Source organism: Leptonotus elevatus, chromosome 4 (assembly GCF_054856555.1).
Source record: "Leptonotus elevatus isolate MCC_2025b chromosome 4, RoL_Lele_1.0, whole genome shotgun sequence".
Lineage (NCBI taxonomy): Eukaryota > Metazoa > Chordata > Actinopteri > Syngnathiformes > Syngnathidae > Leptonotus > Leptonotus elevatus.
In genome coordinates, this window is record NC_141242.1 from 9,160,260 (window position 1) to 9,185,782 (window position 25,523).

The 25,523-nt window shown below is 41.3% G+C and overlaps 2 protein-coding genes across 7 annotated transcripts in view; one reads left to right on the forward strand and one right to left on the reverse strand.

Moving 5' to 3' along the window:
* Nucleotides 1–315: 315 nt before the first annotated feature.
* washc1 (WASH complex subunit 1) overlaps nt 316–25,523 on the reverse strand; it is a 32,582-nt gene continuing 7,374 nt past the window's right edge. The window contains exons 2-13 of one of the 3 annotated variants that reach the window (XM_086074666.1): nt 25,297–25,472; nt 20,051–20,147; nt 6,282–6,422; nt 6,088–6,199; nt 5,727–5,873; nt 3,676–3,812; nt 3,363–3,498; nt 3,037–3,226; nt 2,826–2,975; nt 1,072–1,230; nt 674–742; nt 316–598 (exon numbers count right to left, since the gene is read on the reverse strand). In XM_086074666.1, coding sequence (XP_085930792.1) covers nt 456–598; nt 674–742; nt 1,072–1,230; nt 2,826–2,975; nt 3,037–3,226; nt 3,363–3,498; nt 3,676–3,812; nt 5,727–5,873; nt 6,088–6,199; nt 6,282–6,421 — 1,383 coding nt within the window. In that variant the 5' untranslated portion in view covers nt 6,422; nt 20,051–20,147; nt 25,297–25,472 and the 3' untranslated portion in view covers nt 316–455. Of the gene's footprint in view, nt 599–673; nt 743–1,071; nt 1,231–2,825; nt 2,976–3,036; nt 3,227–3,362; nt 3,499–3,675; nt 3,813–5,726; nt 5,874–6,087; nt 6,200–6,281; nt 6,423–7,193; nt 7,839–20,050; nt 20,148–25,296; nt 25,473–25,523 lie in introns of those variants that run through there. The other 2 variants (XM_086074667.1, XM_086074665.1) reach the window with 2 other exon arrangements.
* iqsec3b (IQ motif and Sec7 domain ArfGEF 3b) overlaps nt 7,914–25,523 on the forward strand; it is a 50,701-nt gene continuing 33,091 nt past the window's right edge. For all 4 annotated transcript variants that reach the window (XM_086074657.1, XM_086074658.1, XM_086074660.1 and 1 more), the window contains exons 1-3: nt 7,914–8,688; nt 19,377–19,451; nt 25,373–25,493. In XM_086074657.1, coding sequence (XP_085930783.1) covers nt 8,126–8,688; nt 19,377–19,451; nt 25,373–25,493 — 759 coding nt within the window. In that variant the 5' untranslated portion in view covers nt 7,914–8,125. The remainder of the gene's footprint in view (nt 8,689–19,376; nt 19,452–25,372; nt 25,494–25,523) is intronic.

Consider the following 25,523-nt stretch of genomic DNA (forward strand, 5'->3'; position numbering starts at 1 on the left):
GATTACAATTTTTAAACTCATATAAATAGTTCAAATTAATTTTTGACGTCTATAGCCGTCAATGGCAGTGGATGAGTTAATAAGGAACTTAAATATACGTGTGGGAAATACATTTTTAGCATGAATCTAACTAAAAACTAGATTTTCGGCATATACAGTTGAATATCTATGCAATCCTCAGTTTTTCAATTGTTTGGGTCGGGGGGGTTAAGTAATATATCTACATTCATGTTTTTGTTCTTCAATAAAAGAATTGCTTGTTCAATAAAATATTTTTTTAATGTTCTACCTACAAATAAACCTGCTGAAATGTCATGCTTTTTAATTGCTTTATTTTTTCACGCCGTCTGCTTATGACAAAATGTTATTATTCAACCAAGGAAATGTATCTGAAACTTTCTGAAAAAAGTTCCAACTCCAATTATCAGTGCATTCAATCTTTACATTCCACTTCTTCAGACCTCCCAGTCGTCGTCATCCGTCGTCGTTTGCGGGGCGGGAAGTGGAGGGATGACATCTGACATTCTCGCAAACGCTCCTCCGGCGCCGGCGGGGGGTTCGGTTGAATCCCCGCCAACCGGACCCTTCCCAGAAATACCTGAAGAAAGAAAAGATGCGTCATTTTTATCTTCCCCCCCCTCAATACCCACCACGCTTGCGTTCTTGTATGTACCTTTCCTGCGCATGGCGAGCTTGTTGAAGAGATCGGACATGAAGTCGCCGCCGGTGGATGCCGCGACGACTGCTCAGAGACGAAAGTCATTTGTTCGGTTGTTGTCTGACTGACAATAGACACAATATGGCCTACAACAGCGAGATTACCTTTCGACTTAACGCAAACTACGACAGGCGCGTGGGGGTGCGCGTGACGTCAAGGTTAAAAGGTTCATACGCATCTTATATGGTTTTACTCTAAAACTTGTCAACATAATATATATATTTTTTTATACTGTTTAACACGGCGAGTGACTCGTCTCGTCTCGCTGGTTACGCTCCACTCACGATTGCACATCGGCGACTCTTAAAAGCTGCCTTTGGCGTCGGCGTTAATAAAACATGCCGCCTTCCCACCTTGTTCCTGCTCCTTCTGTTTCTTCTTCTCCATCTTGCGCTCCTTGACGTCGCGCAACTTGGCTTTGCCGATGCCGCCGGCGTTGCGGATGGACTCCAGGAGGCTGGCTCGGCCGTCTGAGGGCTGGACCACCTCGCTGGGGGCGCCCGACACTTGTCCTGCGGGGCGGTGGAAGGGAAAGCGAGGGAGTGTTTGGAATGGTTCGATCAATCCCGTGTTTGATTAGGGCTGGGTGATCGGGCCTTGAAAACAAAAATCACCGATGTTTTTCACAAAATTTTTAAATGTATACTTATAGAAAACACAAATGACAATGTTTTGCTTTTTGTATTTTTTTTTCACCTTCTGCCATAAAATATTTTTAAAGCCATTTTTTCCTTTCATCAATTTGCACATAAATAATAGCAACACATTTTTTTTTCTGCATGGATAATTCATTTCCAATGTGGAAAAATGACAAATGGCCACCGTTTCTTAATGTTCAGCATGAGTGACTCTGCCTGCCTTGTATCAGGCTCCTTACTATCATATGGAAAGCGTTGTGAAAATGACTACCTTCATGTCTCTTAGTGGAAATTAACCCTCCTGTTATGTTATGGGTCAAAATAACCCACTTTCAACGAAAAGAACAACAAATATTATTTTTTCGCTCATTTCGACATATTTGCAATAAAAACAATTAATGAGCTGTAACAATGTTTTTGGGATGCTTTTGGAACATTGAGCCAGGGTTAAACTGACCCATTTTAAAGTAAAAATACAAATTCTCATCTACTAAAATGGGTTACTGTGACATATTTTCAATTAAAATGGTTATCAAAATGCTTTTGGGACATGCAACATAAGCGGAGGCAAATTGACTCATTTTAAAGTTGAAGAACTACACATTAGTCGATTGCTGCCATGAAACTTCTCATCAATGAACTCATTCACTCCCAGCCATTTTCACTGAAGCAACCCCCTTCGCTCCTGGCGTTTTTACTGGATTTGGACTGATTTTGCAAGGCCCACTGAATATTGTGTTCTATTGCTATAAAAACATGGAACCTACAGAAAGAAAAATTAGAGTATCTTTTTTCATCAGGTAAAAAAAAAAGTAAATTTCTGTTTTCATTTTGCAGCAATTAGCATCAGAATATAGCTAAGTGTCATCATTATTCACAAACCTGTTGAAAACACAGCTTGTTGCAACATGGCCCTGGTTGATCTCTTATACTCTGCTGCCACCTGCTGGCCGTTTTTGTAATAACTACCATTGCTTCAAGCATAAAAAACATACAAATACGTTTTTGGGACCATGGCAATATTTAAAATAGGACATATTTATACGTTTTTGGGAGAAAATGAGTTAAAATGGTTTACTATGACATATTTTCAATTAAAATGGTTACTAATGTTTATCAGAATGCTTTTGGAACATTAAACATAGCTTGGTCAAACGGACCCATTTCAAAGTGAAATAATTAATAATGATACTATTTCCTGATGAAACTTTCGTTTGAAATATTTGCAACGAAAGAGGTTTATAGGGATGTGTTTTATCATTAAACATATTTCGGGAACATTTATTGTGGTTCCTGTGGGTTAAAGACGATAGTCACTTTTTTTCTTTAAATAGTTATAAGAAGACTCTGAAAAGTCGCTACATGAAGCGACCAAAACTAAGTTTGTAAACTATAACCTCCCTGTTCGCAGCCATGTTGTTGGTGAAGTGGTTAATGATCACCCAGCTTTTCTTTCATGATTGGCAAACCTGAGCTTGGATCTTCATCTGAGCCGGTTTCTGCAGGAGGTGGCGGAGGAGGAGGTGGCGGAGGGGGCGGTCCTGCAGGAGAGGCAGGTGCAGGAGGAGGAGGCGGCGGCGGAGGAGGAGGAGGAGGACAAACGCTGGGGTGAAGATCACCTGAAACGGGACGAGTGAGTCAAGCAAGCTGCTTTCACGCCGCCACCTCCTGGTTGAATACCTGCGCAGTCCTCCGAGAAGGCCGGAAGCTCGGGGATGCTGTGGGTGGGTCCCGACGGGGCAAACCCGGGCCCCAGGTCGGCGCTGTAGGACAAGTCGTCGGCGATGCCCGGCAGGTCCGGCAGGTATGACGGCACGTCGATTTCTGGCACCTGACCCAAGTCCGGTACGTAGAAGTAGTTCTCTGCCGTCTGTCAAAACATCGACAACCGATGATGGATGCAGGAACACGCTGCTTCTTCATCAAGGCATGCTTGGAAAAAGCCCTTCCAGTTGATAGTTAAGGTGTCCCAATACTTTTGCCGGGAAAGGGCGGTTGTAAATTACCAATCTCTCGAGCTGCTCTCGCTTTGTGATGGACAACGGAGCGTCGAAAGGTTTCTCCTCTCTTTCGGTCTCGATGGCCGTGTGCGTCTTGATCACAGCTCCCGCCAGAGGGTCGAGGAAGACGTACTTCTTGTAGCTTTAACGCAACACGGAGGGAGGCAATTAAACGGCGTCTTTCGTGTTGCACGCGCTTATGCGATGCGAAGTAACTAAGTACAAATACTCTGTTGTACTGTACACTCAAGTCGGTTTTTCAGCTCTCTGCACTTGTATCTGATATTTATCGTTTCGACGGCTGCGCGCGTGTACCCACAGGTTCTCCGTGGTGTTGAAGAGCAACAACGAGCTGACGGAGGAGATGTTGCGCGGCAGGCTGCCCAGCCCTTCTTCGGTCTCGTCTTCTGACTTCTTCTTGTTGCCTGCGCACACGGGGAAGTAAACCAGCTTCTCCTGCCAGGGAGACAAAAAAAAACAAAAACAAAAACAGGAGGTGAGGTGTTGAGCTGTAAACAAAAAATGTCACTTTTCTCCAGTAACGCCGTGTGACCCTGCACCTGGCTTAAGTGCCACGTTAGTTGAGAAGTAGCTAGCATTAGCCCTTCTTTTTTTTTTTTTTAAGAAAAAAGGCCATGTTTTATTCCAGGAAATGTCAACGCATAACAGTTAAAGTAAAAACAAACAAACATGAAAATAACCATTTTATAAGAAAAAAAACAAAACAACATCCCTTAACCCAAACATGAAACCAAGTTGCTTATTTTTAAACTGTCGCATAGACAGTTATCTAGTTGCCATGCTGGTTACACCGCTAACTCGTGCAACTATGAAACTGATTACAAGACTGTCACTACTGTATATCGTTTAAATAATCAGCATCATCGACTCAATAACGTTATCATAAATCTGAGCGCTAACGCCGAAGCTAACTTTGGATTGTAACACTCGAGGCCAATGTTTCGTCTTCGCTAGCTCTTTCTTTATTGTTTGAATAAATGAAGCTAACATGGACACTATCTTCAAAAGCTATCCCTGAAACTAACCGTGGGATCTATGTTAAAAGTAATATTCAAGCTAACATTAGAAATATAAGCGAAACATAAGAGATAATGTTCGAAGCTAACTGCAGATGCTAACTCTGAAGCTAATATCAGTAGCTAACATTTGAGGGACTGCTGTAAGCTTACTTAGGAGTTGAACTTTTCAAGCTTTTTTGTAGCTAACTTTGAAAGCTAACATTGGTCTTCCTTAGCTCTAACATTGCCGATAACATTGAAAGCAAACTTGCGACGCTAACATTAAAAGCGCGAAAGCTAACGTTGGAAGCGCTTGTGCAAGGTAACGGAAACTAACTTTGGAATCCAAAGATAAGTCTTTTGCGATATTAAAAATGAGAACATTTGAGAGTCAAGAATGTAATAAAATAGGAAAGTAGTAATGGTATTTGTACGTGTTGAAAAGCAGCGACATAGCATCCTCACACTTGAGTCGAATCAAATCATCTATAATCAGCCGTTTATTTTTAAGGCGAATGAAGTCGTAAGATGAGTTTGAAATGATAAAATGCAAGTATTTTAGGACCATAGTTTGAATTATATTTAGGGTTTAAACTATTAATATAAGCAACGAAACCTTTTTTTAGGAGGCGGGGAATTTTGGTCAGCGATTACAGCCCCTGCAAATAGTGAGGAAGAACAAACGAGGGGGGAAAAAGGGGTCAGGTAAGTGCAGGCAGAAGTGAATCAGATGTTTCTCCATGTGGGAAACTGAATAATGCATTTGTGCACCGAAGGAAATTGCACAATGTGTTTTCGTTTGTCTCGAGACAAGACACTTGGAAAAATCTTATTGCAAAACAAAGCAGTGCTGCCGGGGGAAATACTGGAAGTGTTTCTTTTTCTTAAAGGAGACATAGTGTGTGTTTGGCTCACAATTTAAAACATCTCCCAGGTGCGTCACCATCAAGAGCTACAGCACACTTTTCAATCTCTTTTTGAGTGTTGCTGCAATTAGCCTGTTTAGAAGGGGCGCAAATAAGCCACTAATGATGGAAATCATGCTTGTCAATGTGATTGTGTTGATCTGTGTGTACGTGTGTGTGTGTGTGTGTACGTGTGTGTGTGTGTGTGTGTGTGTGTGTGTGTGTGTGTGTGTGTGTGTGTGTGTGTGTGTGTGTGTGTGTGTGTGTGTGTGTGTGTGTGTGTGTGTGTGTGGTACGCGCAGTGGACACATTCCCAAACAACTGCCCAACACCATGTTGACAACTTAACTGAGCATTCGTATGTGCGGCTTATCAGAAATAAACGCTGATCTGCACACCCAGACAACAAAACGTGATATAAGTCACCATGTCGTCCATCGGGTTACCTGCAAAGTCTTCTCATCGAAGGGTCGAAGTTTGTTCTGTATTCTTTGTCGCGGGCGAGCTTGTGTCGAGGGGTCAGTGGCTCCGGTGAAGATGGACAAGTAGTCGTGGAGTCGGTCTGGGGCTGGGTATTTGGCACTGGAGAAAACCTACAGACACAGAGAGCTTTTTAAAGGATCAACACTAAACATTTTCCAGGTGTCTGTTTTCGTCGTTCGGTTTGTCCTGCATAGAATAAATCCACTCAAAAATTGAATTGCTATCGAGCAGATTTCAATACTATGGCAGCATCTGTAGATGTCACGTCTGACCATCTAAACTGAATGTTAGTTTTCTTTTCTTTTTTTTTTTCTTTTTTTTTACCTTGGTAGCTTTTTTACTGCCTTTGATCCTGTCAACACGAGCCTGAACCAGTCGGATTCGGTTGGTGACGCTCTGCAGGTTGTGGCGATTTTTCTCAACACTCTCCGACACTCTAAAAGCAATACGACAAAAAGAAAGTTAAATTTCCGAAACGTGATTGGTGATCATTTTAAGCAAAGTTGTGTGGAACTTACCTCCTAAAAATGTCAGTCGAGATGGTCTCCAAGAAGAACAATGCATCTGCTATCTGGTGAATGGCTTCTTCTCTCCTCAGGTCCGGCTGGATGAGAGGCACCGAGTACACCTGACCCTCCAGGCAGAGCTTTTGGGTCATCCTGCATCACAAATGGTAAAAGCATGTCCCCAATTATTCGGTTGCCAACATTGTTTTCACCTCCTGGGCCGCATCGTCGTTACGTTTGGCCGGTTATGACAGCGAAACAACATAGCATGCCCATGACGGTTAGCTCAATGCTTAGAAAATGATGGTGACCACACAAAATATTGACACATTGGCCCAAATGAGCATTCTCACTTGGAGGTGTATTCACTTGTGTTGCCAACAGTTTAAGATATAATGGCTATGCGTTGGATTGTTTTCAAGGGACAGTAAATTGATTTACTACTTAATATTGTTGCAAAATGTCAATAATTCAGTTGTCCCATAAAAATACATAATAGAAATATACTCTTGTGAGATACTGTTTTAAACTCACTCTAATTTGTGTGCAGGCTCGAGTAAGGAAACAAAGTGCACAGGAGTGATAGGAGTCTGGTACAACAATCTTGCAGGGAATGTACATTCAGTTCATCAGCTCATTTCATTAGCATTCCTACTCTCATCTGACGCTCACATGACTGTAGCAGCAACAACACACGATCCCATTACATTACTTTAGTATGTCAACCCTTTATATGCATAATTCATTGAACTTTTAAAGGGGCAATACACGCGCGCACATCGAGCGAAATACGACAAATGTTTATATTCTATCCTAAACACTAATGACGATCGAAGACTTTGCACTAATGGGAAATAAATGCCGTAATATATCTATTGTAATAACAATTAGAAAACTGCACGATTTTAAGAACAAACTCCTTACCTGACCATTGATTTTGTGGGATTATTACCACTCTCACGGCATTTAAATGCAGGAAAGACGCTAGGCTAACGGCGCTAGCAAAACAACGGCCGGTTTCCGCGTCAACGTGTCATGTGACTTCACCATTCGTTATGTTGCGTTCAAGTACCCTCGGAAATATATTAGGACAGTAAATTAAGACGCACTGGGAAAAGAAACGTAACAGACACTTTAAAAACGGCACATTTTAAAACAAACCTCTCCAATTAATTATCATTGATTTTATTTGCTTATGAGTACTTCCAGGGAGAGTTTGTGGTGTGGAAAAAAATTAGCGTCTGTGTGCCACGTGACGCCTTTGTTATTCCTTGTATGGCGCTGAAGTGCACACGGAAATGTTGTTATTGACTCTGCGGCGGCCCCTGATGTGACAAACTGAAAGTCACAACTTTTCATAGTTTGTCTTTTACTAAAGGAGTCAAATTAGGTGTACTGCAGAATCGTATTATTTTTCTCTAGATTTCTACTTAAGACGTAAGCACAATGTACAGACATAATGTGAGGTGTTTTTTGCCACCTCTGTTTTGTGGCCAATGCATGTGCTGTTTTGATGTCGCATCGCCTGTAGGCTGCGTGTTTGCCCTGAAGTTTGATCGTTCCTGCGCGTAATGGCGCATCAGTGCCTCCCCACCCCCGCCCCTCCTCCTCGTTCCTCTCCCCCTCCCTCCCATCACAGCTGGATCTAGGTCCTCTCTTCAGCACCTCTCAGCGCAGTGAGAGAGGGAGACTGGAGGGAGGGAGCACAAGTGGAGGCGAGCACTGTCGCTGCATCCTTCAAAAAGAAGAAAAAACAACAACAAGCCCAAGGAGAGCTCGTCCCTATACGTCCTCCCTCTCCTCCGCGTCCTTTTCGCCTCTCTCTTTCTGGCCATTGTCCGAGCCTTGCGTGTAGGATGAGCTCCAGTCTGCTGGAAAATCCGGTGCAGGCGATCTTGTACCTGCGGGAGCTCACCACAATCGTGCAGAACCAGCAAAGTCTCATCCAGACGCAGCGCTCCCGCATCGAGGAGCTGGACCGGCGGGTGGATGAGCTCATCGGGGAGAACAGGCACCTGCGAGATGTCCGCGTGCAACAGCATCAGCATCCCTACCCCGCGTACCCGCATCACCTCCTCCATCATCACCATCAGCTTCACCCCGAGGCGGGCTGCCTCCATCACCTCCACCTCGCCCAGGACCCCCAAACCAAGAGCTCCGCGGCGAACCCCGCGGCGAGCCCCGTGCCGGAGCAAGCGGCCGCACCGGAAAAAGAAGTCGACGGGGCCGCGGTGGTCCAGCCTCCTCCCGCGGAGCCTCTGGACCCGGGGGACATGCAGCTGGTTCCGGCCGAGCCGACCACGGATTCGCTGGTCGAGAGTGATCCCGAGAACGACGGGAGTAGCAGCGGCTGCCGTTCCTTGGTTCCGATGACCCCGACTACCCTGTGTCGGTCACTGGCCCTCACCAAGACATCCGAGTGAGTTCAGACAAACAGCCAAAATTGTCCAGAAATGCATTAGGAAACTACTATTGCGCTCTGTTGCTATATCATTGCTCCACATTCCAGCAAGATGATCCCTAATTTTCTCCTTCGTTGGTTTTATTATTATTGAGAGTTGCTCAGTTGAAAAAAAAATACGCTTTTAATGTGTGCGTGTGCCCGCGCGCGTGAGAGAGCGAGAGGGAGAGAGATTATTTAAAAGCGAAACTGGACCATTACGTAACAAACAGCTGTGTGTGTGTGTGTGGGTGTGTGTGTGTGAGTGGGTGTGTGTATGTTCGCGCGTGTGACATGCATACGCGTGTAATGTAGCCTATTTGTGGTAAAGCATGTGTGCGTGTAGTCGCGTGTGCTGTTTTGTGTAGTGCATTTGTGTGTGTGTGTGTGTGCGTGATGCACATACGCGTGCATAATGCACATGTGCATGTGGGTGCATTCATGTGTGTGTTTGTAATAAATACATGAGTGTTCAATGCACGTTTGTGTGTGCAATGCATGCGTGTGGCATGAGCGTGTGGAGGTTATATGTGTGTGACGCATGCTTACTTACTTACATGTGAGTGCGTGTGCGTGCGTGAGTGTGTGGGGGCAGCCCGGCGAGTGATGTGATGCGGTGCATCCACGTTGCCGCTTCTGCTGTTAATGAATGTGCGGCTTGTTCACGTCTCATGGGGCAACCGACGGGCCTCTGATGTTTTCCTGTTAGATGGGATGCACGTGCACCACGTGAACGCGCACAGCCCCCCTTTGCACCCCCTCATAGTATACCACTGATCATCTAATGAGAGAAAGACACTCTTTTTTTTGTTGAGCATTTTATAGTTGGTAAAAGTCCAGCCCGCGAGCCCTTTGCAGCACGCCATCCATATTTGATCACACTGATTAAATATACTAAAAATATTGGACACAGCCTGCATTGCTATTAAAAAAAATGGTGGCTTGGGGCGTAAGCATTTAAGATGTGGGTGTAAAAAATAAAAGCCCAGTAGGACTACAGTATAAAACTATTGTAAATAAATGTAAAAAAGAAAAGAAAGAAGAAGCTTGAAACTCAAAAGTTTTCAAGTTTATCCAAACTTACCTACATTTCAGTGCCCAAATGTCAGTGCACTTCTTTTTTTCCACCTCCATCATGAATAGATTCCGTAGATTAGGACTTGAAGAAAAAAATGTATACCGTACCAAAAATAGTATTCTTGAGATACGTGGAGCAGAAATCGCTCCAGTAAACAACAGCCATTCATATGAATATTACGTCACAAGTCAAAATGGCGGTCTAATGCTGCATTCGAGGAAGGTGGGAAGTCGGCCTTTTCTGACTTCAAACCAGGAAGTGTGCACGGGAACGCCCCTCCGAACTCGGAGACCCGACTGACTGCATTAACCAGAACAACAATCTATCGTAATCAGCCTCATCATCATCTTTGTTGTTCACATTTGCCTCAAATGCTTTGAGGTCACAAGTGGGATCAATCCGATTTCCCACCTTCCTCGAATGCGGCGGTAACTTGGTGGTGCAATGGACTTTGGATCGTTTGGCACATCGCTTAAAAATAATAGAGTTTTTAGCTAATGCTAATTCTCAACTCTTCCCCAGTTGGACTCTTTCACAACACTGCAGTACAATATAAAATGTAATTCATTAAAAAAAAAAGGCCAAACCACACCGTTTGATCATTAATAATTCAATACAGTATGGCATTTACAGTATATGACATAAAACCAATTGTCTACTCTAATATACTGTATGTCTATGGAAACAGTGGCACAACCTGGAAATATGTGTGGCAGTATCTGTTGATTACACCACAGCCGGCGCTGTTTACTTCCTGGCGCTGTGACCAATTGTGGCCCACTCTGTAACTAACAGACTTTGACTGCACAAAGGGCGTTTTCAGGGACTGGACACAATTTTTTGTCTGTTAAATTGAGGTTCCGCTGTACCCAAATTGGTTTTGTGTGGAGCTTTTTACTTGATATGCAAAAACAAAAATAGTAACAACAATCTCTACATAATGCCTCAGTGAATAAAGATAACGCGGTTTCAGAAGCAAAAGTGTTTTCCACCACTTTTCTGCTCGCGTCAAGGGACGATTTGTGAACACGTCACATTAAGGATCCTCACGGAAACACGGCTTTAAAGATTGTCAGCTTACTACCGATCGCTCTTGTTTTGGTTTTGAGTGTGGAGATCTGCTGAGCGCTTCAAGCAGAAGCTTATGATGCTGAGCAACCTGAAATCGGTAAAGCTTTATCACTCTCTGAAGCAGCCGCTGAATAGCGCTTTTGTTGGTGCCGAGTTCCCGTTCAACCCTCTAGGTAGACTTTCCCTTACTGTGCACAAACGCCTGCTCTATGAGTATAATATTTTTGAATGATAGAGACGTGGATGGATGGACGGACGGATGAATAGATAGATAGATAGCTAGATAGCCACCTAGCTAGCTAGCTAGCTAGATAGATACTTTGTAATTACATTCCAAATTGGAGTGCAATTAGTCAATGTTGATCCATAGCTCATGTAAGCTTGTGCGCGCTCAATGTGTATCTTGGAGACGGAAGGGAGTTGGAAGTGTTTGTTTTTAAATCTTCTAAATGTAAGATGACAGCATGGCAGCATTGAATCCCCTAACAGCATTGATTACATCACACTTTTTTCTTTTTTTGTTGAAATCTCTGCCTGGCACTCGAAGCTCGTAGGTGCCAGCCATTCACTTTCTTCAATTACATCTGTCAATAAAATGTCAAGCAGACACTCGCGCTCATACAACGCTTGAACGAGAGATTTCCAGCATGTGGGCTTTTTGTTTTATAGTGTCAAAAGAGTATTTCTCAGTCAACTGTGGCTACACAACAAAAATAACAACAACAATATAGTATTATTTAAAAAAAATAAAATAAATAGTACTACTACTACTACTACCAATCTATTACTCCTACTACTATTTGTGGACTTTTCAACTACTACTACTTCTACTACTCTACTAGTACAACTAAACAACATATTACTGCTACTCCTACTTCGACTGCTATTGTAGTCTACTACTCCTACCACTACTTTACTATTACTCTACTACCACTACTTCAACGACGATAACTACTACTACTAATAATAATAATTAACAATAATACTATATTTATGATTACTAATATAACTAGTTGTCTACTCCTCCTCTTCCTCCTCCGCCTGCAGTCTATGACTCCTACCACTCCTCTATTTTTACTACGCCACTTTATTACTACTCGTCAGCTCCTCCTACATCCCAAACTACCACTTCTACTACTTTGCTACTACTACTTCAACTTATCACTAATACTGGTCTATCAAGCCTCCTCCTCCTACTAATCTACTACTCCAATTGCTACTAGTTTACTACTCGCCCTGCTATGTACTATTACCATTCAACTAGTACTAATTGCCAACCTACTACTACTTCTCTTTCTACCACTCGTCTACTACTCCTACCACTCTTCTATTACTGCATTACTCTACTACTATTAGTTATACTACCACTATTATACAACAACCTACTACTACTACAAGGACTGCTACTTCCACTACTCCTACCTACCGCCCCTCTTTTACTAAACTACTACTACTACAAATAGTCTAGTACTCCCAGTACTGATAATCTATTGTCCTATTACTAGTACTGCTAGTTTGCTGCTGCTACTACTACTACTGGGGTCAACGTGGCTCAGTGGTAGAATGGTCGTCTCCCAACCCAGAGGTTGTAGGTTCCATCCCATGCCGTTGTGACCACGTTGAAGTATCTTTGAGCCAGATACAGAACCCCCAGTTGCTTCTGATGTGTGTCATCGGTAGTCAAATGTAAAGCGCTTTGAGGGCCTTGTAAGGTGGAAAAGTGCTATATAAACGAAGAACCATCTACTACTACTGTGTCACAACTTTTACTACATAACAAACGCTATTTGTCCTACTACTAATCCTCTTCTACCAGTACTTATCGCTACTACTACTACAAGTACTTCTACTACTGCTGCTATATTTACTTTTCTATCATTAGGCTATTGATATTACTATTAACTCATTCACTGCCATTGACGGCTATGCACGTCAAAAATTCATTTGAATTATTTCTATTATATCAAAAATGTTTCCCCACTTTTGCTAACAAGAGTATGAAAACCTAGACATTTATTTTATTGTACATTTAGAACAGATATAAAATTTGTGATTAATCGTGAGTTAACTCGTGAAGTCATGCAATTAATTACAATAAAAAATTGTAATCTCCTGACGAGATGATTATTAAAAATTAGGGGCATCAGGCAATTAAAAATTTGAATTATAATTAATCGCATGACTTCAATAGTTAACTCTCAATTAATCACACATTTTATATCTGTTCTAAATGTACAATAACAAAATTCTAGGTTTTTATACCCTTGTTAACAAAAGTAGAAAAAAACATGTTGAACTAATAGAAATAGTTCAAATTATTTTTTGACGTTTATAACCGTCAATGGCAGTGAATGAGTTCATATTCAACTCCTCTGCTACTACTACTACGACTTTCAAATGACCTTTCACAGGACTCAAAAATCACTCTTGCAGCTACATTTCGCAGCCAAAACATTAGAAACATCTACCAATGTGATGTTTCGCTATACCACTGCAAACTCCAACCTCAGTATTTGTTGACGCATGGATACCTCTCCGTCAAACAAAATTTGGCATGAATATTTATTATGATGACGTTTTGTGTTGGATGATGTGTCTCGGGTGTTTCTAATGAAGCGGCCTGTTGGCCTCACACACTCGCTGCACGCGTTTATGAGTGTGTCTCCATCTAAATGACACGTGGGCTGGTGTGTAATCTTTTTTTGGCTGCGCGTATTTTGCATTGTTGCCAGTGTTGCCGGTGCACGTGTTTGCACCCTGGGGTTTTTTTTTCGCAGGGAAGCAAGAGGTTCAGAGAAAGGATTCTCTCCCTCTCTTTCCAGCTGAGCCTACCCTATCTGGCCCACTTAGCCCGTGGAGCGAACGGTAATCAGCCATTCTCAGGAGGGGGAGCGAGAAATAGAAGATGCACGCTCAGTAACGCTCTTTGATGGAGGCCCCTTCGGAGGAGGTTTGCGGAAGGAGCTTGAGGCTGACTTTGGAGTGGACCAGCTCAGGTGCAGGGAAGGGAAGAAAAGGAAGGGCGCGATCCATTTTTTAAGGGAGCCGTCTTCCCGCTTTATCTGTCCTGAACAAACAATCCACGCCAAGGGACTGAGGGACATCCCGTCAAAATGTACTGGCGGTCATCCTGGGCGCGAGTTGCATGCGAGCCTCCCGGCAAGCGACTGACGACTGAACATACTGCGCTTGAAGTAGCGATACAAAAGAGCAAGGCCGTTGTAGGCATGACGGCAACACTGGCCGACAGCAGAAGGCGTGTACTCTTAAAATATTCACCTGCTCTATTTGTACGCCACCTCGGATGCGGATGGCCGTTAGGTGGAAGTCCTTGTACAAACGAGTGGATGGCAGAAGAGTGTGTTTGTGTGTGTTTGACAGCCTAGGTGACCACAAATAAAGCGACAACAAAAACGAGCAAAAACTGAGCTCTTAACACTACGATTCCCTCACTAATGATCAACATTTGCTTTTCCAATTACAGTGACATCTCTGTGGTAGATCTGTTAAGGGCCGCCACTCAATTTCTCTCACGGGAAATCACGGAAATGGGCTGAGTGGTGAACTGATGGTTAGCTCCGACGTGTGAATGTACAGTATGTTTGTCTATATGCGCTCTGTGATTGGCTGGCTACCAGTCCATGGTGGACTCAATCCCAAAGTCAGCTGGAATATGCTTGCGGTTAAGTACTGTTCAAAAAAAAAATGGAATGGATGGAGAAAATCTGGTTCTAATCTTGTTCGGTATTGTTTGGAAGGCTTTCTCATCGCATCACACAGTTGAGTGACTTAAACAAAAAGTCTAACTGTGCAGCATTGGTTTTTAAATGCAGGCGAGGCTTGAGAGATTTTTTTTTAAACCTGTACAGCACTTTGGTTTCAACTTCTGTTGTCTTTTAAACATGCTACGGTAAAATCGCATTACCCCATCTGTGTCACGACTTAGACCTGAGTTCACCCAATCTAGAGTCTTTCCGTCACGAGTCGCACCAGGTAGGGTTGTCAAAATATCGATACCTTTCAAAGTATCGATACTAACATGTCGTATCCGGATACGGTATCACTTTCGATACGTTGTAGCTTTCCCGCAGCGTTAGCCGCACACGCTCCACTAGCAGCGCAGCCTCAGCAGACAGCCACCCGCAGCCAGGAGGGCTAAACCAGCGAGTCTTGGTGGACAAGAAAAAGAAAAATGCCTTGTTGTTTTGTTATTAGCCATTAGCCGGCTACCTCGGTTAGCTTTATGCTCAGTGACTGTTGTTTTGTTGTTCGCCCTTAGCCGCGGGCTCACGGTTAGCTTCGTGTACTGCTTGCCGCTTCAAGTTGTGCCTCATGTCATACCAGTGATACGACAAGCTTAGACAGTCATTCATAGAATAAAGTGCACTTTCTAAATCCTTTTATGTCTTAATAGATATTGGAACTTTTCAGTTTTAGCCTTTTAAAAAAAGGTGTAGCTGAGTGCAACTGCAGCATTTCATGTTCATTTTTACGGATTGTTTTTTTCTCCATGTAGTTTACTACCTAAAAATATAGTTCTGATTACTTGTATAGTTAACCTCCTCATTTTTTTCCTTATTGATGTTTCCTGTGTGTTTTTACCTCAGACAACCAAAAATGTTGTCATTGTGGCATTTTTTTAATATGGCGTATTCTTTCATTTGTGTTAATTGCATGTGAAAAAGTGATTGTATTTTTTTATTTTCTGATTATTCATAACTTTATTTAATTGATTATTTATTGGCGGTTATGTTAATACAATATTGTTCTATGCATTTTAAAATTATTTGTCTTTTTTTTTTTTTTTTTAATCGCCACGGTATCAAAAATGGTATCGAGTAGTTTCCTGGGTATCGCTATTTGAGTTTGAAATGTTAGTATCGTGATAACCCTCGCACCGGGTGTGTCGTGTATGTAATAGAAAACACCCTCGGTCCATCGGAACAGCAAGCCAGACGCAATGCTGTCTCCCAAATTCCCAAATACAGTAAACTAGATTTGTCCTGGCACGAAAACGAGGACGTGGCAGTTTTTACTCCAAGTGCACGTGCACCTGTCTACGGAAAGAGCTCATTCTATCACGCCGACTTCCTCAGCAGCAGGAAGTGACATTTCCTATACGAGTACATTTAAGATCCCTCCTGCCTCTGTAGCTGTCTCCTCTTGATTAGACGAGTCATTTACGCTCCGTGAACGGGCCCCTGGGGGGGAGGGGGACTTTGTAAACATCTGAAAACAATTGTTTCATCTCAAAATAGATTTTTTTTTTTAAATCTCTGTCTTTCTTTGTGGTGCTGCTCCAAGAGACATGACAATTAAAAAGAAAGGTGAGTTAAGTGCACTGTTGAGTTATCTTAAGCAACCAAGCTAATTAGCGTCAGTCAGTCAGCCCGATTAACCCGCGTGCTACCAATAATCAGATAAATGGAATTACATCTTGTGGTTAAACTTTGGATTACCACATGAGTAATAATCATACTTGTGTTATTCCACTTACAGTTGGCAGTTTAATCAAACGCAAAAAAACAAACAACTAATTAGCATTTAGTCATTGTTTACAAATCCGTCTTGAAGGTCTCTCTCCTCGCATTTTGCTTCATCTAGATGGTTTTAGAACTTGTATGAATAACGGTGGAGTAGCGGTTAGCATGTTTGCCTTACAGTTCTGAGGTCCCAGATTCGATTCTTGGTTCAGGCCTTCATGTGTGGCGTGTTCACGTTCTCCAGGTATGCCGGCTTTCTCACACTTCCAAAAACATGCCAGTTTGGGTCATTGTCAGGGTTGGGAGGGTTACTTTTCAAATGTAATCCGTTACAGTTACAAGTTACCTGCTAAAAAATGGAGTTTGTCACGTAATCCAAGTACCATGATATTAAAGTAATGTAACTGGATTACTTTTGGATTACTCCAATATTAAGTATGCTCATGAAGACAAAATCAAAATAAATATCACCACTATATATATTCTATACAATGTGCCCCTGCTATTTGCGGGTGATAGGGACCCGGGCAGCCTACAAATAGCAAACATCCTTGTGTAATTAAAAAACATGTAGGCTATTGATTGATTGAGGCCATATGCTGTTTTCGAACTGTCACTGAAAGCAACCACACCTCACAGTTTGATAGATAGATAGATAGATAGATAGATAGATAGATAGATAGATAGATAGATACATAGATAGAGCGATGATGATACGTGACATCAAACTTTTGCTCCGAGTAAGTTCCACTGAATACCGGTCGCCATTTCCTCCTCCCGTCCGTGAAGCTTTTTCAAACTGCCCGCGTGTGGAGGACACGACTAGTCAGTTCGTTCGTTCCCACCTCCCCGACATGTAGCAACGGTCCCACGCGCGCGGGCGTGCATGCGCTCTCTCTCTCTCTCTCTCTCTCGCCCTCTTTCGCACTCTCTCTCATCGTAGAAATTGTAATCCCTCGAAGTAATCCCCATTTTTAATAAGTGTACCTGTAATCTGATTACACGTTTTTTCCTATAACTGTAATTGAATACAGTTTAAAAAAAAATGTAATCTGATTACGTAATGGCGGTACATGTATTCCGTTACTCCCCAAGCCTGGTCATTGTCTCCTTAAATTGTCCATACGTGTGTATGTAAGTGTGAATGGCTGTTTGGCGGCCAGTCCAGGGGCGATCCCCACCTTTCAAGTCACGCGCCACCCCCGAACAAGACGAGCACTGTAGGAAATGGACTGATGTCTGTGTAGTTTCCTTCTGGATGTGGAAGTTGTGGAGGAAAAGGAATCTTTTTATAGCTGCGACTGTCAGTGTGAGTCCTGGCATTGACTCTGACTGCCTGTCACTGTGACTTTGCGTCACATACAATATGCTGAGTGCAGGTCAGGAGACGCTTTTGCAGCGCAGTCAAACAAGAATGCATGTATTGCGGAGAAAGGCCATCTCTGAAAAGCAGACCTTTACAGTACACTTAATGCTGGGAGACGTACAGCATCCCTTCAGGTGAGACAATCCATCAAAAGTATTCATGGGGATGTTTCTATTCTAGAGGGCAGTGAAGCATGTACAAATATTTTATTACTCTAATTAAGAAGATTTTTCAGATGCTTGTAGTTTACTTGAGTATTTATATTACAGACAGCTGTATTGGGAAGTGGATTATTTGTGGTGGAATCATCCTGACAACTGCAGTTGTTGTCAGGGTAACAATGGCGAATAATAAAGACACTCCTGGACAAAACGTTCTTTCATTGATCTGGTTGTATTTTGATAACAAGCTAGTGTGTAAGGCAATCCAAAATGGAGCATTTTCCCAAACAGTTTCTGCTTGGTTACTTCATAGGGTTGGAGAATGAATGTTACTTCTTAAAAGGGAAGTTAAACTTAAACATTTCTTGACAATATGTTATAGGTGACCTCACTAGTCTAAACATGACATTCTTATTAATGTTACATTTTTGGAATATGAGTTATGAAGCAAATCCATCCATTTTGCCACTTGCTGTCGACTAAAGATGACATTAATGTTGATCAGGCAATGACCAATCACAGCTCAGCTGTTTTCTGAAGCTGAGCTGTGATTGGTTGTTACCTGAGACCTAAGCAGCATATGTCATCTTTAGTCGACAGCAAGTGGCAAAATGGCCACCCCCTGAGATGGATAGCTAATATTCCACTAACACAATATTAACTAGAATACTATATTTAGACTAGTGAAGCTGCATAGACCATATTACTGTCAAAAGGTTTTGGGGGGGGGTTGACTTCCCTTTTAAGGAATATGCAAAAGTATCCGGCATCGATCTTCTTTTTGTAGTTTTGCCAGACCAATGTCAGACAAATGTTTTCCTGTATTGAATATGTAACTAAAACAACAGAGGAAATCATGGTTCTCTTCATATTAGCTTATGAAGTAGCTTATGTACAACGTTAGCAAATCAGGCTAATGATCCAGAACTTTCCATCACGTGACCCACTTTTATTTACTTTTTTGACATATCCTGCCGTCTATACTTTTTAATCTTTACTTTTAGAAGCCCCTGCTTCTACTTTTACTAAAGCCTTTTTTTTTTTTTTTTACACAAGTATCTGTACTTCAGTTGAGTGTGAGTACTTTTGCCTCCTCTCTTTCCAGTACACTTAATGCTCACTACCGCACCTCAAAGGTGAGACAATCTTTCAAAAGTATTTATGAGGTTGTCTCCAGCCCAGATATCATAACTCAAATATGAATGAAAGTGCTGGGAAATAGCTGCAAGTGACCATCTGTCACACTGTTTCAGGAACACGGCTAAATCACAGCGATGAGTGATGCGTCGCGGGTATCAACATCTGGACGCTAGTATCAACGCACTGTAAGCAGTCTCAGCCCGGAATTGACCCACATAGGGTATTTACTAAGGGATCAGTGCCAAATAATCCCGAGGAGTTTAATGAAAGTCTCTTTTTCCAGAACTTTTGGTGTGAGCTGGTTGGCAGGATGCTGGCAAAACAAACAGACAAACAAATAATTTTCTTGTTTCCTCTTTGGTTCGCAGAAGCGAAACTGTGCTGCATCAGTTTTGCTGCCCGGCCCCGGAGCATCCTGAGGCTGACGCAAGCGCCGCCTCTAGGTAAGGTGGACCAATTGTATGTGAGATACAAAAAACTTTTTTTTACATGCATGCATGTATTTTGGGGAAGTTTATTTTTTTATTTTTATGGTTGGCTCGTACAGAGAGACCTGCACAAATGATTGAAAAGGTTGTAATATGCATGCCAGGCCAGTAGTTGGTGATAGTAAAGAAACAGCAACTGCTTGTTTGATCCAGTGTTTGAATACTATAAATGATACTGCAGAAATCAAATCACATATTTATCACATGGCTTATGTGTGGTTAGCACATGAGCTAGGGGATTCAAATCCGGGCTCCAGCCTTCATGTGGAAGGTTTGTGTGTTCTCCCCGTGATTGCGGGGCTTTCCTCCTGGTACTGTGGCTTCCCCCCCACATTCCGAGAACAAGCTTCTATTGTCTTAAAGTTAGAGTATATCGTCTTGAAACTGCTAGCAAGATCTAAATGTAGCCTAACTTCACTCCTTAGTCATCCCCTCGCGTCCCTGCCCAAATAGTATGTACTGCTAAAAAACGAAATGTTACCGGTTTGATGTTGTATTATTTTTTTTGTTATGTATACAATCAATTAAAATCATAAGAGAGGGGATCAGTTTACCTGATGAGCAGCCGTCGGTGCCTCAAACATCACCATTATATTCCATGTCGATTTCTGGTGACGAGTTTTGGGTGCACTCCGTCTCTCATCCAAAGATCTGTTGGGATAAGCAAGCACAAAAATACATAAATGAGCAAAATAGCGGTCATATAAAATCTAAGAGTCCCTGTCGGCCATAACTGCAGCAACGGTGAGGTCTGACAATTTGACTTTGACTCACATCTGTATTACGCAGATAAGCGCAGGAGCTACGTTAGCCTGGAGGGCAAGAAAGGCTTGGACTGGAACACTAACAAATGAAACTCCTCCATTGTCGTCCTTTGTTTACACGCTTCGATTCTTCGCCTTTGTTGAAATTAATGCTAATGCTAACGCAATAAATGGAATGATCTCTTCGCCTTTTGTCTCCTTGTTTGTAAACGGGCAACCGTCAGAAGTCATTGTAAGGCTCCAACATGGCCGTTACGGAAGGTTTATTATCGTACCAAATGACATTTTGGTCTGTGTGCAGCTGACCGCACATTATGGTGTGTGTTTGTGTGTTCACTTGTGGTCACAGATGCAGCCACATTCAACACTTTGTAACAAATAGCCATCAGGGCCTCGAGGTTATTGAGCACGCAGGCCTTAGTCAATACTGTCAATACGTTATCGCCCCTAGCAACCCGGCGATGACGGGGTGGGGGGGTGGGGGGGACAAGAAAACAGTTGCGGGTTTTGTAGCACAGCGATGAGGTGACGTGTGTGTTTGAGTGCTGTTTGTGTATGTGCGTGTGGGCGTGTGTACGCTTTCCCTTTATTTTCATTATCTTCAGATAGCAAATTGGATTTACAAGCGGCAGCAAAACATTTGCAATAACATATCAAAATGAGGAAATAGCATCATAATCCCAGCTGCAGTGAATTAGCGCTCACACTCACATTTTCATGGCAAATCCTCAAAAATAAACATTTATATGTTTATCATTGGGTGGCATGGAAAAGCACCGTAATTTACCCTCACTCATCTATCTAGGATACCTGCTTCCAATCATTTGGTTAAATGAGTGATGTGAATTCTTTGAGGTGTCTACCTCAAGACTCAACAATTTTCTGATTCAAATAGGTTTTCACAGATACACAGGATCAGAAGTCAAATTTCCTCCTGATCAAATCCAGATTGCACATTTGGCAGCGACTGAAATTGTACAATGAATATCCCATTGAATGTGTTCAGAGGCTTATACTGTATCAGCATTCAATCTCAACTGATCAACTTGCAATTTGCGGAGCTTATGAGGGATCTTATTACATTCTGCAGCCTTATGTCGGGTGAGAAATTCGGCACTTTTATTTTTTTAGATAATAACATCCATCTCATGACAAACATTTATGATTTGGGGGTCTCCTTCTGGTGTTTCTCTCCTTCCTCTGTTGAGATGACCGCACTGTCACACACACACACACACACACACACACATAGCGGCGAAAATGTGCTCAGTCGACCACGATGATGAGAAACAGACATTTAACGTTAACGTGGCATCACGTGACATTGCACTGTGTTTAACCATAACGTGACTCATCCACTCCAGCGCAAGTAATCACCCTTCCTCCCGCGCTAAGGTCATGTATGTAAATGTATTGTGTACGTGCAGTGCAGGACTCGACTGTACTGTATATAATTGGGATGGACTTAAATTAGATTTTTTTTTTTTAACGGACATGTGTCAAATCATGTCGATGAGGTTAAAAAAAATTGTGTTTGAGTGAAATATGTCAAAATTAATATCGATATTATTGCAGGATTATTTATGATTCATGTATTTATAATTAATTAGTTTATTTTATTTTATTTTTTTATTTAATCTACAATGTGATAAATAAAAATAGGGTTTTAAATAATAAATACATTTTATTATAAAGTTAAATAAAGTTTTAAATAATAAATAAGAATTATTATAATTTAAAAAAATATTATTTATAATTATATATACTATAATTGTTGACCAATTATTTCATAATATAAACGTTAATGTAATATTGTTGAATGTATAAAATTGTAAGGAAATTGTAAGAAAATTGTATTGTGAATTGTGTTGTCAATGATTAACTACATCTTTAATAACATGAATAAAATAAGCATTTTTTTTTACATGAAATAAGTAATTTATTAATAAATAAATAAATCAAGTATCAACTAGATTATCTATAATTAATTTAATATAATTAACCTTTTTTCATAAAATAAATATATTATTTAATATGTCTATAAACAAGAGTATTTTACAAAAAAATATTATTCTACGATTCACAAAAATCCAAAAAAGATTTAATGTGATGAATAAAAATAGGTCAAATATGCATGTAAAATCATTTATTTCGGTAACTAACATGTTACTTTTTTATAGTATTATTTATTTAAATTAATTAGTTAAATTGTTAAATTTGTTTAATTGGATGCATTTTTTTAATTGTAATTATTTTAGAAAAAATACTGAATCACGCAACAATAAAATAATTAATTTTTTTAAATAAAATAATTAATCATGCTCTTTTGGAATGAATGTAAATATATATGATTATTCAACCAACTACTAAATAAAATATGTATTTTTAAAAATGTGTTTCTTTGACGAATATTTTTTGACAGATGTCCACTTGTGCCTCATGTCCCACGTGCAGCCTGTGAGTAGGTGGGGGGATGTCTCACAGAGCATTACAGAAGCTTTTTGCAGTCAGATGCATAAATTGCTCAACTCTTGCTTTTTAAACCCTCTAATGTATTCTAATGTACTCTAATGTATTCTGATTCGGCGCTCGCTTTCTCATTGCGCGTCCTCCTCTTGTTTCCGCCGCCTTTCCGTTCTATTTGCGACTGAACCTGACTCGCTCCAGTTCATTCGAGAGACACAATGCTTCTCTCGTGGCCTTATTTCTGAGCGGGATATTGGCTAGATAACAACAATAACAAGAGGAACTCCGAGTGCGCGCTTTGAATAGGATTTTTAACCTGCCTATTGTTGTTCAGCCTCCAGTGTGTTACACTTGTGAATACACTCTGAATGAATTAAGAAGTGTTTTGAGGACAGGGAGGCGAGCAATCACAATATAATATTTGTCAAATGAAAATCAGAGCTCACAAAGGACATGTTATGGAAAATTGTCTTTTTAATAGCTCGCATAAAAATAGTCGTATCTCTAGAGTGCCTGCCTGCCAATCAAGTGTGAAATTACATTACCAATTAAATATTTTGTGAGCCGTGTATTATCCCAAAATGTTCTGAATTTTGCCAAACTGTGATGTAACAGTGGTTCTGCTGGAATTCAACCCTCACGACCATATAAAGATGAGTTAAGTTGCGATGTTTTTCTGCCCATGAGTTGCCGGTTTGGCTCGGTGAAGATTCTCCATTTTCAAGTGATGAATGGACTACCGGTACATGGAAACACTTTACTGACCATTGTTGCCACAGTTACCTTGAAAAAGTATCTTACTTGCTACTAAAGTATATTACATTGCATTACGTTGCATTCATCAAGTACTGACAACCCTGCTTAACATAAAAATTACACCTATTTCCACTTAATTTGAAGTGCATTTCTAACAATGACATTTAACTCATTCACTACCATTGACGGCTATAAACGTCAAAAATTTATTTAAACTATTTCTATTAGTTTAACATTTTTTCCACTTTTGTTAACAAGAGTATGAAAACCTAGACATCTTTTTTTAAATATATATATTTTTTTTTAAAGAAAAGATTATTAAAAATTAGGGGCGTCAGGCGATTAAAATTTGTAATTGTAATTAATCGCATGATTTCAATAGTTAACTCACGAATAATCACAAATTTTACATCTGTTCTAAATGTACAATAATTTTCTTCTAGGTTTTCATACTCTTGTTAACAAAAGTGGGGGAAAAATGTTAAACTAATAGAAATAGTCAATGGCAGTGAATGAGTTAAGAACTAGAACTAAGTGCAATTTCTGCAGAAATTGTGTGGGAATGCTGAAAGCTGAATGCTAATAGCTGAATGCTTATGAAGTAAATTGAAAGATAAATTATGGGAAAATGACAAAGTATTAAGTGTATTTGAAAGATAAACGAATGAAAAGAACACTTGAACCCGGGAGGCGTGAATTTTAGAAGCAAGTTGATCCATTTAGATAGAAAAGTGGAACTATGATAGTCAGTCAGGTGGATGCAAACTGGGATTAAAAAAAAGAAACAGAGGACAGGGAATTTTTAAAGGCATCCACAATAAACCTTGTTAAAGCTGCATTCAAACAGACTTTAAATTTTCCATACTCATGTTATAGATGATTGTTTGCAAAACATCTGCAGAGGCTGATTAAGTTATCTTGCTACTTTTTATGCAAGTCATGTTTGACTTTGAGGAGATTGTCTCACTGTGTCTCACAAGCGCATGCAGACATTCTCATTCTCTTGCTATAATTCATGCTAAGAAGTTGAACACAGAGCGTTTACACACCACGGCGCCAGCTGAAACTCTGCATTAGGGCCATTGGTTCCGATGTGTGTGCTTTAATATATGCAATACAGAGCAGAGTGCTGTTTTTGAAGTGTAGTTAGGTATGCTATTCGACTATTCGTTCAGTGGCTCATGAGGTGAACATGACAAATCTTGCCTAGCGACGACTAGGAAAAAAACAATTTTACTGGTTATCTTTTTATGAGGTGTCCTCGGGAGCTACTTGCTGCATTTCTGTCCAGCCAAAATATAAATAGAATAGATAATAATACATAATAGGACTGCACATAATGAAATTAAATTATATGATTGCAATATCCTGATAAAGGCTTGAGAAAAGATTTGCTGCAAACTGTGATGAAATTGTGTTCTGCTATGGCCTCCAGCAATCGTTTCCCACCTGCTGCTCCTCACACACACACACACGCACGCACACACACACACAGGTTTGTTTTACTATCTTTGTGGGGCCATCTCATTGACATAACACATTTCCTAGCCCCTCCCCCTAACCCTAACCATAAAAAATGATTGCCTACCCCTATTCCTTACCCTAACCTCAACCATAACCCAATTCAAACCTAAACTCTAAAACCAAGTCTTGACCCTCAAAAAGGGGTCTAAACTTGTCGGGCCCAGCAAAATGGCCCCAAATGGACGGGTGGGCCTCACAAATCCCAGAATGTTGGCCCCACTATGTAACAAAAACAAGACCACACACGCACGCACGCACACACACACACACGCGCACACGCACACACTTACACACTCCACAGATGTGTTTTGAAGGTCATGGACGGAGGCGACCGCTGATCGCTATCCGCTCTTATTCCCACGACAGTGGCCGGTTGCTGAGCCTGGAGGACGGCTCGTCCTCGGGGGGACGCGACGCGGAGGCCACCGCAGCCAAGCGGGAGGGGCCCAGCGAGTACGAGATCTCCCTGGAGAACAAAAACAAACAGGTACGTCCTTCTCCAGGCCGTCAGGGACAC